General features: G+C 46.5%; 1 protein-coding gene across 29 annotated transcripts in view; it reads left to right on the top strand.

Moving 5' to 3' along the window:
- The window catches only part of JADE1 (jade family PHD finger 1), an 87,562-nt gene that overhangs the window by 54,178 nt on the left and 19,000 nt on the right, over positions 1-14,384 (top strand). For all 29 annotated transcript variants that reach the window (XM_084972913.1, XM_084972920.1, XM_084972923.1 and 26 more), the window contains 4 exons: positions 3,735-3,820; positions 7,140-7,297; positions 9,791-9,978; positions 12,453-12,664. In XM_084972913.1, coding sequence (XP_084829039.1) covers positions 3,735-3,820; positions 7,140-7,297; positions 9,791-9,978; positions 12,453-12,664 — 644 coding nt within the window. The remainder of the gene's footprint in view (positions 1-3,734; positions 3,821-7,139; positions 7,298-9,790; positions 9,979-12,452; positions 12,665-14,384) is intronic.

The raw sequence follows: 14,384 nt of genomic DNA, 5'->3' as shown, positions 1-14,384 counted from the left end.
GTAGCTGCTGGCCTACACCACAGCAACAGCAGATCTGAGCCTCATCTGTGACCTACACCACAGACCACGGCACGCCGGATCCTTAACCCACTGAGCAAGGCCAGGGATCGAACCTGTGTCCTCATGGATACTAGTCAGCTTTGTTTCTGCGGAGCCACAATAGGAACACCCCAAAGTTTTATATAAATAGAATAATAATAATGTTTTCTTTTCATGTGGCTTCTTTCACTCCAAATAATTATTTTCACCTTGATCCACGTAGTGTGTATCAGCCACTTACTCTTTACTGTTGGATATGCCACTGTTGGTTTATTCATTCCATCTGTTGCTGGGTACTTGTGTGGCTTCTGGTTTTTGACTTTTATAAAAAACTAAGAACATTTCTTGTGTCAGTGATAATTTCAGCTCAGCTTTCCCCCTAGTCTTTACCTTTCTGCAAAGTGAGTTTAACAAGATGAACTTTTCTCTTCCTCCTTTTGCATTAGGCAAATTAAAAGGAAGAGGAACAGACTATTTCTAGGTGGACCTGAGTTTCTCTTGAGTAATACCATCAGATACCAAATTTGTAGCATGTTTGAATATCTGTTTTTAAAAGCAGGCAACATTTCAAGAATATGAAAGCAGTCTTAGGAAAAGTTTTTAAGTGATTACTATTAGGTTATGTTCTATGCCAGCAAAGCTGCAAGCTTCCTGAGAACCTTGGAAACTACCCTGGGGGGATCCTGACAGATGCCTAAGAAGAGGCAAGAGGGTCACAAAGACTGAGAATAAACAAATTTGAAAGCATTTGACAGTAGTGCTTGCCTCCTCCCAGCCCCACACTAGGTTTTGAAGTATAGCAATGGAGTAATTTAAGAAGTGTTTCTGGTGTGTCCCTCATCATTTGTAACCCTTTGAATAGTAAGTCAGGTAAAGGAGCCCTCCCGGGAGTTCCCGTCGTGGAGCAGTGGTTAACGAATCCGACTAGGAAGCATGAGGTTGAGGGTTCGGTCCCTGCCCTTGCTCAGTGGGTTTAGGATCTGCCGTTGCCGTGAGCTGTGGTGTGGGTTGCAGACGAGGCTCGGATCCCGCGTTGCTGTGGCTCTGACGTAGGCCGGTGGCTACAGCTCTGACTCGACCCATAGCCTGGGAACCTCCATATGCCGCGGCAGCAGCCCAAGAAATAGCAAAAAAAAAAGGAGCCCTCCCTTCCTGCCCACCATCACTTTCTCCTCCCTGAGCCTGTGGGCTGGCTGGACATTGGCCTGCAGGTCGAGAGGGTGGAAGAGGCTTATCTTGAGAAAGGAGCTGCCCAGCTGACTTCCTCTCCAGGTTCCTGACCTGGCTTCTGTCTTCCTTTTTCCAATGAGGACCAGATTTAGAACTTCCTGCATGTCAGGCTCATACCAGGGTGCCCAGGATATTTTTTTTCAATGTGTGAGTGAAATTTTCTTTTTGTTCGCTTAAGAATCTAAAAAGATATACTTAGGATTATTTTTTAAAGAATTTCTAGGGAGTTCCCATTGTGGCTCAGTGGGTTAAGAATCCAACTAGTATCCACGAGGATGTGGGTTCGATCTCTGGCCTCGCTCGGTGGGTTAAGGATACATACAGTATTGCTGCAGGCTGTGGTGTAGGTTGCAGGTACAGCTTGGATCTGGTGTGGCTGTGGTGTAGGCCTGCACCTGCAGCCCCAATTGGACCCCTAGCCCGGGAACTTCCATATACTTCAGGTGTGGCCTCCCTCCCCCCCAAAAAAACCACCCAAAGCCAAAACCAAACAACCAAAAGTGGGGAAAAAAAAGAATTTTCTAAAATATTACTGAACAGTATAGTAGGGCCACTGGTAGGAAACTAATTCGGCTGCCCCAGTAAACAGACCTCAGAACTGGTCATCAAGGGTAGTGCCAGCCCCTTCCCTGTCAGGGGAGGTTGGCAAATCTGATGGTAGGCTTATGTGCAGAATCTATTTGTTAATGTCTCCCAGGTCTTAGAGGTGCGTTGATTCTGTGTCTCTTGTCTCCGGAATCTGTAGAGATAAAGGTTTCCTGTTGGAGAAACAAGTGATTTTACTGGTAGAATAACAGTTTCTTTAGGCTTTAGCTCTGATTTTGGGAGGTTTTGTTAATTTCTGGGAAATGGTTCAACATGGAGGCAAGTTATTAGGAGATCAGATAGACCACAGGTAGTTGTTAAGCCCAGTTACTTTAGTGCTGAAGTGACTGATCTCAGGACCACCCTGGGCTTTACCGATGTCTGATCTGAAGGTGAATGTGGCCCTGCTGCTTGGGAAGAATGTTAGTGTGGGAATGTAGGTCTCACAGTCTCCTGGACTTGCCAGCTAAGACTGGGTGTGGATGAGCACTCTCTGGGGAGGGCATCTGGAGCAGGAGGTGAGAGAGTTCACACACTGAAGACAGGGACCCACCCACATAGTAGGGACACCAGGAAGGAGAATTTAATTGCCACTGTGGCTGCGGGAGCATCTCAAGCAGGATGGAGCCAGTGCTGCAGAGGGGTCTTAGGCCCTAGAGACCCTCAGGCTTGGTGGCAGTTAGTTAGAGACATAGGTGGCCTGGTAGGGCTTCCAGTTTCTGTGGCTTGGTAGGGGAGAGAGGCCACATGACAGGGGATAAGAACATCTTGTCATCAGAGCTCAGAAACGAGCTGACAGGCATTTTCTGGAAAGAGGAGTAGGTGATTTTAAAGGTGCTATAGCCATAGCACCCAGTCTGCAGTGGGTCTGAGCTGCCCTGTTCTAGGGAATGCTAAGTTCTTTCGTGGAGTCAAAATTATCTCATGTTTTAGGGGAGGGCTTTAAGATTTAGCACAGTGATCTTAGCATTTAGAAAGTTACTGAAAACTCACAAAAATGTTTCTGAATTTTTATTTACCAGGGTGAGACTTTGAACCACTTAAGGAGTGTGGGCTTATGGATGAAGGTTCCACCTGCATGGTGTGGTTTTGTTTGTTTTCTTTTTTTTGTTTGTTTGTTTTTTTGCTTTTTAGGGCCGAACCTGTAACATATGGATGTTCCCAGACTAGGGGTTGAATCAGAGCTTCAGCCTTGGTCTATGCCACAGCCACAGCGATGCCAGATCCGAGCTGAGTCTGTGACTTACACCACGGCTCACGACAATGTCAGATCCTTAACCCACTAAGCAAGGCCAGGAATCAAACCCATATCCTCATAGATGCTAGCTGGGTTCTTAACCCACTGAGCCACAGCAGGAACTCCCTGCATGGTGTTCTTGAAAGGCCTCTCCCTCCTGAGCTGTGCCTGCAGCTCAGCACTCCTGAGCACTGTGCATACACAGCAGCCTTGCAGGCCTGCTGTGGGCTCTGCGTGTTTAAGTGGGAAATGGAACTGGAGAAACTCTGGGGGAGAGAGGGGAGCTCTGGCAGAGCATCAGGCTCTCTCTTGGGGTAGCACTGAGGGGAGCCTTGCTGACTTTGGTTAAAATGAAAGACCCTTCCTTGTAAACACTCAGTGATTTGTGTACTCTTTTTTTTTTTTCTGTCTTTTTAAGGCTGTACCCATGGCATATGGAGGTTCTCAGGCTAGGAGTCGAATCGGAGCTACAGCTGCCAGCCTACACACAGCCACGGCAGTGCCAGATCCTTAACCCTGACCGAGGCCAGAGATCGAACCTGTATCCTTGTGGATGCTAGTCAGATTCATTTCTGCTGAGCCACGACGGACACTCTGATTTGTGTACTTTTAATTGTTCTTATTTGGATGTTTGTTTCCTTAGGCCTGTCAACTACTTGGTCGCAGAATTCCCGATCTCAACACAGGAGAAGTTCGTGCTCTAGACATGAAGATCGAAAGCCTTCAGAGGTATTTCCTGAATGCTGGTGTGACTGCGTGTAGTACATGTGTGCATGAGTGCATGTGGTTGACACACAAACCTGATGGATTGATACTGAAGTCTGTGCATTCTTGGGTAAGTTACTTAACCTCTCTGTGCCTTAGTTTTGAAATCTGTAAGATGGCAATAACACAGGTGTTTACCTCATGGGATTCTTGTGAGGATTAAGTGTGTCAATACACAACAGAGCAAGTAAGTCGTGCTCAGTCATTGTTAGCTATTGTTATTAATTTTATATATATATATACACACACATACATATATATATATACATACATACATATACATACATACATATATATACGTATATATATATGTATTTTCTTTTTCGGTTCTGCCTTCTGGTTCCCAGTAACTTTGCCTCTGGCCAGGAGATCAGTGTGTTTCATTGCCACACAAGTTAGTTTTAGCCATGAATTTGTGGCTTATTTGCAAAACCCAGTGTAATTCTGGGGGTTTTGTTTAGGGGTTTCTGCTTAAGGCTTTTACTCCTTCTTTTAAAATTTGTTTCTCAGTCTTACATTTCCCTGTTCTCTCACATTTTGTTATTGTCTATCTACCAGTCTGTCTTCTATCTAAAATTGTTTTTTGAGTGAATTTCTTTGTTGGCTTTTGTTGGTTAGGGACTCCTACCAGCCCAGAGACTTGTTGCTCTGAAAACCTTGGGCTGGGCTCTGAGGTTCTAAATAATTAACGGAAATGGCATTTTCCTTTTTCATGGTGTTTAGGGGAGCAGGTTATGGGAAAGAGAGTTTTTGGTTCAGCTCCTTGGTTTTGTGCTGCCTTTTCTCGGGGTGACTTGAAAACTAGCCTCATCCTGTAGCAACTGAGCAACTCCTTTTTCTTCAGCATGGGGGAAGCTGGGGGCTCTGTTGAGGAGTATAGGTTTATTTAGCAGTGAATAACTTCCTCCACGAAGTAGTAGTACGTATACTTTAGAATTGTGGAAAACCATCCCAAGGAACACTTCAGCATTAGATCAGATGTTCATGAGACCATAACCTTGATTTTATTTATTTATTTTTTTTTAGGGCTGCACCCGTGGCATATAGAGGTTCCCAGGCTAGGGGTCTAATTGGAGCTATAGCCGCCGGCCTACGGCCTATACCACAGCCACAGCAACACCAGATCCGAGAGCCGTGTCTGTGACCTATACCATGCGACCTATACCACAGCTCATGGCAATGCCAGATCCTTGACCTGCTGAGTGAGGCCAGGCTTCGAACCCGCAGCCTCATGGTTCCTAGTTGGATTCGTTTCCATTGCGCCACAATGGGAACTCCAAACATTGGCTTGATTTATTCCAGGCCTTTGTCCTTTCGAACCTGCAGTGCTGCCTTCCTTTTCTATGGTATCCAAGTGCCTCTCCTGCTTTTTTTTTTTATTTCTTTAATTCCCTGTGTTCTCTCCACAATCCCCTCAATACCTTTCTCACTTTGCTCCTTTTATTTCAGGGCAGGAACACAGGGAACTCTAATAGGAAGGTGGTACCCTGGTCACAGCTAGAACCCCTTCCACTGGGCAGCGTGGACGGCCTGTGTTTTGTCCCACTGAGTTGAAATTACTCTGTGCTTAAAGTACTCATGTTGAGCTCTGCTGGGGACTGAGCTCACATCCATTTGAGGGCCTTTGTTTCAGTCCCTGACCATCCTTGTCCGAGTCTTTTCAGTGCGGGAGTAGTGAGCTGCCTTTTTTCATCTCATTGCTTCAGTTTGATTTTCCTTTTTCTTTGGCCAAACTCCCTTATTTTTTTACTTATCCAACTTAGTTGGAAGGTGTTTTTAAATGATTTGCATCCTCAGGTTGTAATCCTGTGACTTTGTTGGAAGAGACTTTGTAGGTGGGGAGGGCATGGCTGACAAAGTTAATGCACAACCAGGGCAAGGACACCTGCTTCAGGGCTCAGTGCTCAAAGGGGACCAGATCTTACTTGTGCTTCTGTGGAAGGTACACAGCCAAGTTCTTGCTTGTTATTGGGACTTAAGAAATGAGGAGTGGCATACTGGGGAAAAGCCCAGGTCCAAAATGACAGGCTGGAGAAATGACCCTTCTATTCAGACAGTGCCTCAGACTTTATTATGGTGAAGTTTATTAAAGCGATCACCAGCCTGAAAAGCCACCAGGAAAAACAAATACGGACCTGTTAGCCGGCATATAATGTGAACTGTGCTTAGCAGCCCAAGAAAGAACTCCCTGTCCCAAGAAGAGAGAGTTCTGCATTGTGACTTGTGTAAACAGAGAGTGTAGCTTACAGATGCAGGCACATTTCGTGCCAAATACAACTTTGGACCAGCGCTAATGCCAGGGTCAGAGCTTCCTCATGTGGCCCAGAGACAGGAGTGGACAGAGGGCGAGGCCCTGGTGGGCAGGCAGTGCTGTGCTCCTGTACTTCCCAACCCGTCAGGAAGAGCAGGCATGCGGGGCCTCCTCTCTGGTGGTCCCCTCTTGGCCTGTGATGAGGCATTGAGGTGCCCTCTAGGCTGAGGGGTACTTGTGAGTCTTGGGGTTTTTTTTTGTGGCAGAGTGAGGAGAGGGTAGTAGCTTGCTTTCTTTTTCTCGCCCACTCCTTCCTCCTTCCCTCCTATCCTTCCCCCACAAATGCCACTTCCTTGCAGAAGTTATGTCAGGTGAAGGTGTGCAAACAAACATTCTTTATAAGCTCATTTTTTGCTTGGACTCCATCGGTCTGTCATTGCTTCTATCCCAGATTTTTCCAGCCTGTACCTCTGCCTGGCAGTAGCTGACCAGGCCCTACCCTCCCCAAACACCTTGTGGTAAGCCGTGTGCCCAGGCAGGCAGGGGCTGGGTGGAGGCAGTCTGAGTATAGAAGAGGAAGCCCTGGTGGCTCTGGGTTTTGGCTTGGAGTTGTTACATGGTTAGTGGAGTTTTATTCTTAAACATTTACCAAAAGGGCACCCTCGAGTGAAATATGTTACTCCAGAGATTTTTAGGCACATGTTTTTAGTAGCCTGCTTAGTGAATTGGGAGTCGTTGTAAGTTTTTCCAGGGAGGACAGCAAGGTTCCTTTGTTGCTATAGCTGGTGCAGACACTGTCATCTCTCAGGGTTGGTGAGGGAGCAAGGACAGTGTGAGCTGCTGTCACCCCCAAGCCTGAGCGAAGCCAGGGCGTGGCAGGTTGAGAGGGGTTTCCTGTAATAGGTCAGACTGGTTCTCTGTTGAAACAGTGACCTTGTTATATGGGCAGCTCCATGGTTACCCTGCAGCTGCCAGTGCTCTGAATAAGAATGCAAATATCAAATGTCAGTGACCCTCTCTCTCCCTTTCCAGGTGTTTAGGACAGACCTGATCACAGCCATGAAGTTGCATGACTCCTACCAGCTGAACCCGGATGAGTACTATGTGCTGGCAGATCCCTGGAGACAGGAGTGGGAGAAGGGGGTCCAGGTGCCGGTGAGCCCTGGGACCATCCCTCAGCCCGTGGCCAGGTAGACACACCCCAGGAAAGGCCTGCTGCCTTTCCCCCAACAGTTGCCTTTCTGCCCTGATGGCCAGGTGCCTGAGAGGAGCAAGGTTTGGTTAGCAGTGAGGCATCTGGGAGAAAGAGGTGCAGTAAGTAGAAATACACCTCAGGTCCACAGGTAGTGATTTTGAGGGCCATGGACCTCCAGACTTATTGCAGCCATCTTGGGCTGCTCTCTTAAGAGAGGAAGGTAAAATTCTAGGACTTCTGGGAAGTGATTGGCTGGGGAGGAGCACTTGGCTGTTGGCACAGCTTCCTCCTCTTTTTCCCTGGAGAGCATGCGGCTCTCTTGGAGAGAGGTGTCTGGTGGGTTGGGTCTTGCTGTGGTCTGTTCCACCTTTGGGGGTGCATGGGTGGAACAGGCCTGCCAAGTTAGGGTCCTGTTGATGGGGAGTTTGGAAGAGCAATGTATTGTGTTTTTCTTTGGATGGACTTTGCCCAGTTGTCCTTGGGGGGCTTTTTCTGAATTTACTTCCAAACCGCTTTTCCCCTTCAGGGTCTTGAGGGTCAGGTCTTTGATGATCCACCTCAGCTTGAAGCAGGGACCGTTTGCTCATCACCTCACCAGGCTGGCTCTGCTGGCCTGGAGGCTCCTCCTAGGGAGAGAGGATTGAGTGCCCTCTACTTAGCTAGCAGCTGGCTTCTCCGCTGTGTTGTCAGATGCCAGTTTTGTGAAGTGGCCTCTTTGACCATTGCCGAGCGTGAACCGAATTTACTCCTTGGCCCTCACCCACACTGTGTCCCCTAGGCGCTTCCGATAATCGAATCTGATGATTGTGTTTGGGATCTCTGTGGCAAATGTCCACATAAGTACGCAGGCTCACATGGCCTCTCCAATGGAGTGGATGGAATGTTTCACTGGGCTCTGTAGCATAAACATGTCTCTTTGCCTTAGAGTCTACACCTGCAGCACAGCACCATCTGTTCACCACTGGCCATCCCAGTCCAGGAGTTTCGAGCCCGGTGCAAGAGAAGTAAAGGTTAACGCAGCTTATGGAAGTTTTTAGCTGAAACCTTGCTCGTAGTTGAGTAGGAGGAATAACTCCCTTAAATTTGCCTGTTTCAGTGGCATGCAGATAAGATCACTCTGGTTATTATAAGGGTGTTGGAAATACTTTGACAACCTCAGGACAGCTGGGTGTTAATGCAGACTGCTGACACCCTGAGTTGTGGGGGGATCGTGTGGATGTGGGGCCTCTGAGGCCGCCTCTGCTCTCAGGAAGAGGACCCTCGTTCCCACTCAGCAGTGATTTCATCTTCTCATGTGTCATCTTCCTTTTGATTGGGGTGCAGTGGTTAGAACTCCTCTAGGTGTTCACAGGCTAGGGGTGAGGGCGGAGCATAAGGAGCAGAGGGTACCTGTTTTCCTGTCCTGGAATCCCCAGTCTGTGTTGGGAGTGTCCCCTGCTTACTTAGTAAGGGGCAGAACTGGTTTTAGAACCAGAGGTAAGGGGTTTCTCCCCTTGGTTCCCTAACACACTGCCATGTGTACCCTGCCTGTATGGCTGCTCTTGCCTCCTCCATGTTCCTGAGAATCCAGTGCTTGATGGCCTGCAGCAGGGGCAGGCAGGGCTGGTTAATGGAAGGTAATTTAATCATAAACTCTTAACACCTAGGGGGTCACTATTTTGGTGTTGCCCACAGACCCACGACTGCTGTTGTCATTGATGGCAGGCAGGCACTGTGGTGTCCTGGGAAGCCACGTGGGAGAAGCTGGTTTTGTTTTTGTTTTTCTTATGGCTGCACCTATGGCACGTGGAAGTTCCCAGGCTAGGGGTTAAGTTGGAGCTGCAGCTGCCTGCCTACACCACAGCACAGCATCGCCAGAGCTCAGATGCATCTACAACCTACACCACAGCTCATGGCAATGCCAGATCCTTAACCCATTGATTGAGGCTAGGGATCAAACCCAAATCCTCATGGATTCTAGTTGGGTTCTTAACCTGCTGAGCCACAGTGGGAGCTCTGAGAGGCTGGTTTTGAAGACTTCTACAGTGTTTTTACTTGTATCTGCATCTTAGGGTGGTCTTAATGACTTGTGCTTCATTTTATTAGCTGTGATGCTAGGGTTTTAAGTCTCTCTTTTTTTTTCTTTTTAGGGCCACAATTGCAGTGTATGGAGGTTCCCTGGCTAGGGGTAGAATTGGAACTATAGCTGCCGGCCTATACCACAGCCACAGCAACTTGGGATCTGAGCTTTGTCTGTGACCTACATCATAGCTCATGGCAACGCTGGATCCTTAACCCACTGTGAGGGACCAGGGATTGAACCTGAGTTCTCATGGATGTTAGTCGGGTTCATTAACCACTGAGCACAAAGGGAACTCCAGATTTTAAGTCTCTTAATCTGACAATGACCTGGGGCTTAGGGATTGGGGGTAGAAGCTAATGTGGGACCTTCTGACAGTCTTTCTTGTGGCAGAAGGAAATCTGGGTGCCTTGTTTTCTTATTTACTAGGGTTGTGTCTGAAGAGAAGTCCCTTATGTTCATCAGACCCAAGAAATACATTGTCTCTTCGGGCTCCGAGGCTCCAGAGCTGGGCTACGTCGATATCCGGACGCTGGCCGACAGCGTGTGTCGTTACGACCTCAACGATATGGATGCTGCGTGGCTGGAACTGACCAATGAGGAGTTCAAGGAGATGGGTGAGAGACTGTAGGCTCTGTTGCTTTGTTAACAGGTGATGGGTAGAGATGTTAGGCCTGTGGATGGGAGTAGAAGCTCCTCACTGCCTGAGTATACCCGCTCCACCACAACTTCAGCTGGTCTCGGAATCTTGGGCTCTTTAATGGAGAAGCGCTTGTCTGGCTATGGCAAGCGTGCTGACACGGACCAGAGTCTGTGTGTGGCTCATAGGCCAGGGTGGTGGGTTTGATGAGGGATATTTTCCACAGGCACACAGGTGGGACTCACAGTTCCTGCCCTGATTTATACGCCCCTCCCCACAACAAACACACAATTTAACTCAAGGGAACTGAGGCCCAGAGAAATGAAGTGTTTCCCTGAGATCACAGAAGGGTCCAGGCCCCAGTGTCCATCTCCCCTAGCAGTGCTATTCAGGTCCCTTCTGTTTCTGTGAATTTACTGCTGTTTCTCACAGTAAACTCCACTCCAGCCAAGCTCACCATTTTCCAAACACATCCCTTGTGTTTTTACTTCAGTGGTTCTCTTTAGGTCCTTATCCAAATCTGAGTGCTTTCTCCTCCTACCTGTTCATCTATCCTTGCTTGCTTTTGGTGAAGCCTTACCTTAGCTGGGTGCCCTACCTGTCTCCATCTCTTTTCCGTGAGCTGTTCGTTTTTGTGTATCTACAGCGAGGGCTTCTGGGCCTCATTTGGTTGCATTTCCCGTGTCGAGACCAGGATAACTCTTGGTGTGTGATCCAAGGTTGCACACCACTCCTGATTGCTGAGGGTTGCCTGACGTGTGGTGATGGCAAGTCTGTGAGGTCAAGTCTAGACTCCCTGTGGGAGACTGAGGATTAATTAGCATTGGGCTCTAGGTCAAGGTTGGGCAGTGGTGGCATAGGCTATCTGTTTGCAGTCTAGCACATGGTAGATATTTACAAAATGTTGCGTGGTGAATTTCAAAGCTCTGAAGGATTAACACTGTTGTTTTGTATGGATCCCAAGCCTAGCACAGAGCCTGCCATGTAACATGCTCCTGTTGGGCTGCCACGCTGCTCCCTAGCCTTTGGGAGCTGGCAGTGTGGACTGAGCTGGACAAGTGTTCCTCTGATATTTTTCTGGGTGTCCTGTGTTAAGGCATAGGGACAGGCAGCTGGGACACTGCGGGCTTCTATAGATGGTTTAGGTGGTGAATGCTGGACACTGGCAGGCGAACGATGCACTTGAGTAACATAAACTGAAACATGCTTACAGGTGTTTGTATTAGCATTTATTGGTCTTTTTAATGGTAAAAATTACATAGGATTAAATTTTCAAAGCCAGTGGTATTTTCAAAACTGGTAGGAGGAGTTGGGATGAAAGCTTCTGGCCACACAGAAAAGACCTGGTCATTAAATAGGGTTTGAGATGATAGATGGCTTTTTTGAATATGTGTTTAGGGCTTATCCATGTGTTCTCTAAGGTTCTAAAAATTTGAGAAGTGTTAATCAAATTTATGGTAATGCACAAAAGTTGTTGAGGTTCCCAGGCTAGGGCTCTAATCAGAGCTACAGCTGCCGGCCTACACCACAGCCACAGCACCAGTGTCTGTGACCTGCACCACAGCTCACGGCAACGCTGGATCCTTAACCCACTGAGCTAGGCCAGGGATCGAACCCTCAACCTCATGGTTCCCAGTCGGATTCATTTCTGCTGTGCCACGATGGGAATTCTGATCTAATGATATTCTTTTGTTTCTTGCCACTTAAATGTGTTTGAATATTTTCTTACAGTCTGTTTTTTCTTTCTGCATGAGTATTTTCATTGCAGGAAGTTTGAATACATCCACAAATGGAAGAAAATAAAAGTCATCCCACCACTAGCTATGACCATGATAACCACTTGAAGTTTATTTTTGATCCTTCTTGTATAAGAGTGCATTTTATTTGATTCACAAGGAGCTGTATTTACTTTAGACATTCCTTGTGTTTCTGTCTTTCATGTGTCTGATTAACTATGCATTTCAGCTTAGTAAATTCGGTGAGTGAAGAGGAATAAACCAGGTAGAACTATTTGAGTGTTCACAGTGAAATTTTAAGCATCAAGAAAGGAATGTTTTCCAGAAAAAAAAAAACCCAAATCATAATATGTGGTCATAGTTCGAAGTCACTTAAATGCTACTTGGCATATGTAGTATTGTATTGACTCGACAATCTAATGATACATGTATTTTAATACCCTTGGATTTATCTTTGGCTTTTCTGCTTATAGCACTGCATAAGGAACAGTGCCTGACCATGAGGAATAGACTGTTGTGTGGAAGACGCTTCCTGCGTTTAATTTAAAGAACCTTCCTTGGAAGGGTCTGAGGGACATTCAATAGAAAATATTTGGGGTATAGGATAGATCTGATTATAGTATTATTTATTCACTGAGGTTTTTTTAAATAAATCATCTTAAAGTATTTATTAATGTGGATTTATTAAAGTAGGTTTGTGGCATTTTTCCTCCAGGAATGCCTGAGCTAGATGAATACACCATGGAAAGGGTCCTGGAGGAATTTGAACAGCGCTGCTACGACAACATGAATCACGCTATAGAGACTGAAGAAGGCCTGGGGATTGAGTATGATGAAGACGTTGTCTGTGATGTCTGCCAGTCGCCTGACGGTGAGGACGGCAACGAGATGGTGTTCTGTGACAAGTGCAACATCTGTGTGCACCAGGTATGAGGGCGGCAAGGCCTGGAAAGAGCCACCGGGCCAGTTCCCCCAGACAGGGTGATGACTTAAAGACAGCTGCCCGTCTTTTTGTTCATAACAGGTGGCCTCTTGAAGTATTTGTTACTTTTACAACCAGGAGAATAGCCTTTCCTGTGGAACTCGTTCTTCCTTAACATAGAGTTTTTGTTCCTGCCCACAGAAGTCAGGTTATATGAGCCCCTCTGCCCTGCTCTTCTTACACCTGGGTGTAGCTATTAAGAACACCGGGACAAAACAAGAAAACAAAACCCCACAGGTCTTGAAAAAGTGCTTAGCTTGCTGTGTCTGAAATGAAGGTGTTGGCGGGGCCATGCTCCTTCTGACACCGTAGGGGAGTCCTTCCTCACCTCTTCCTGGGTCCTGGTGGTTTGCTGACAGTTGTTGGAGTCCTTGTCTGCAGCTGCACAGCTCTGGTCTCTGGCTTCATCATCACCAGGTGTACTCCTGTGCTGTGTCTTCATAATCTTGTAAGGACACCAGTCATTGGATTAAGGGCCCACTCTACTCCAGTATAACCTCATCTTAACTGATTACATCTTCTGTTACCCTCTATCCAGATGAGCTCATGTTCTGAGGTACTGGGGTTAGGACTCGGTTTAACATAGATTTTGGGGACACAATTCAATATATAACATTTGCTGACGTGTTAGTATATAAACTGAGCCCTTGAACAAGAGGAAAGGGACTCCTTTTCTGGAAAGTTATTTTCTGTCCTCTCTGATGACAGTAGGATTTGGTGGTTTCTTCATTAAGGATGGGCACTAGGTAGTTTAAAAGCTTGGGAGAATCTCAGTCTTGACTCTGTCTCTTTCATTTATTTTTCAAGTGCAATAATGAAGTAATTTATATTTCTGTAGGAACATGTGTTCACATGCACTCTTTAATCAGAAAAGGCTGTTCTGAGGTACTTGATTTTAATTCATCTTTTGATCCTAATATTTAAAACAAACTTAAAGACTTGTGTGGGATAGTTGTTTGGGTGACTTCTTGTGAAGAAGAATCAAGTTTGCTTTGTGAGGTTCTTGATTATCGTTTTCTTTATAATATATCTGCCTCCTGGGTTCCCCCTTTGCCAGAGGACTTTACCAGCTGTGTAGCCTTACCCCATCTCATCCTGATAAGATGTGAGAACACCATCTGTTGTTGGTAAGTTGTGTTATAGCCCATCTCATAGCCCTGGATTTTCATACTGTCTAGGAGCTTGGAATGACGGAGAATCACACGGAGGTTTTGTTCTTTGAAGATTATGAGCATGGTGACTTCCTTTGTTGCTGGTGCTGTTTATTTGGATGAATGATTTAGTTTTTTCCCTGAGAAAAATTTTGTTTAGGAAAAACCACTTCTGCCTGAAAACTCCTCAAACCATCTTTTATAAATGAGTTAATTGATGTCAGGGTGGGCTGTCAGAGTCCTGCTGTGGTCAGTGGCAGAGCACCAGCTCTTGGGAGCTCCAGATCCCTCACCGCAGCCCCGTGCCTGGCCTCCCGTTCTTTTGGCCATACCACATTGTTCCTTAGCGTTTCCTTGTGGCTCTTTTTTCTTTTGAGATGTTTTTCATAACTTGTCTTCAAGAAATCCTTTATTTAATCTCCTAATTTACCTAGACTTGCATTTGCAGTTAAAAAAAAAAAAAAAAATTACCTCTTCAAATGAGACTTTCTCTAAAGGGCCGGATATAGACCGT

This window comes from Sus scrofa, chromosome 8, assembly GCF_054392235.1.
Source record: "Sus scrofa isolate SSC_HxYL_T2T_F1_AM1 chromosome 8, Sscrofa_HxYL_maternal_Yorkshire_Landrace_v2.0, whole genome shotgun sequence".
Classification (NCBI taxonomy): Eukaryota; Metazoa; Chordata; class Mammalia; order Artiodactyla; family Suidae; genus Sus; species Sus scrofa.
Note: the sequence above shows the minus strand (reverse complement) of the source record. Positions and strands in the feature narration are given on the sequence as shown.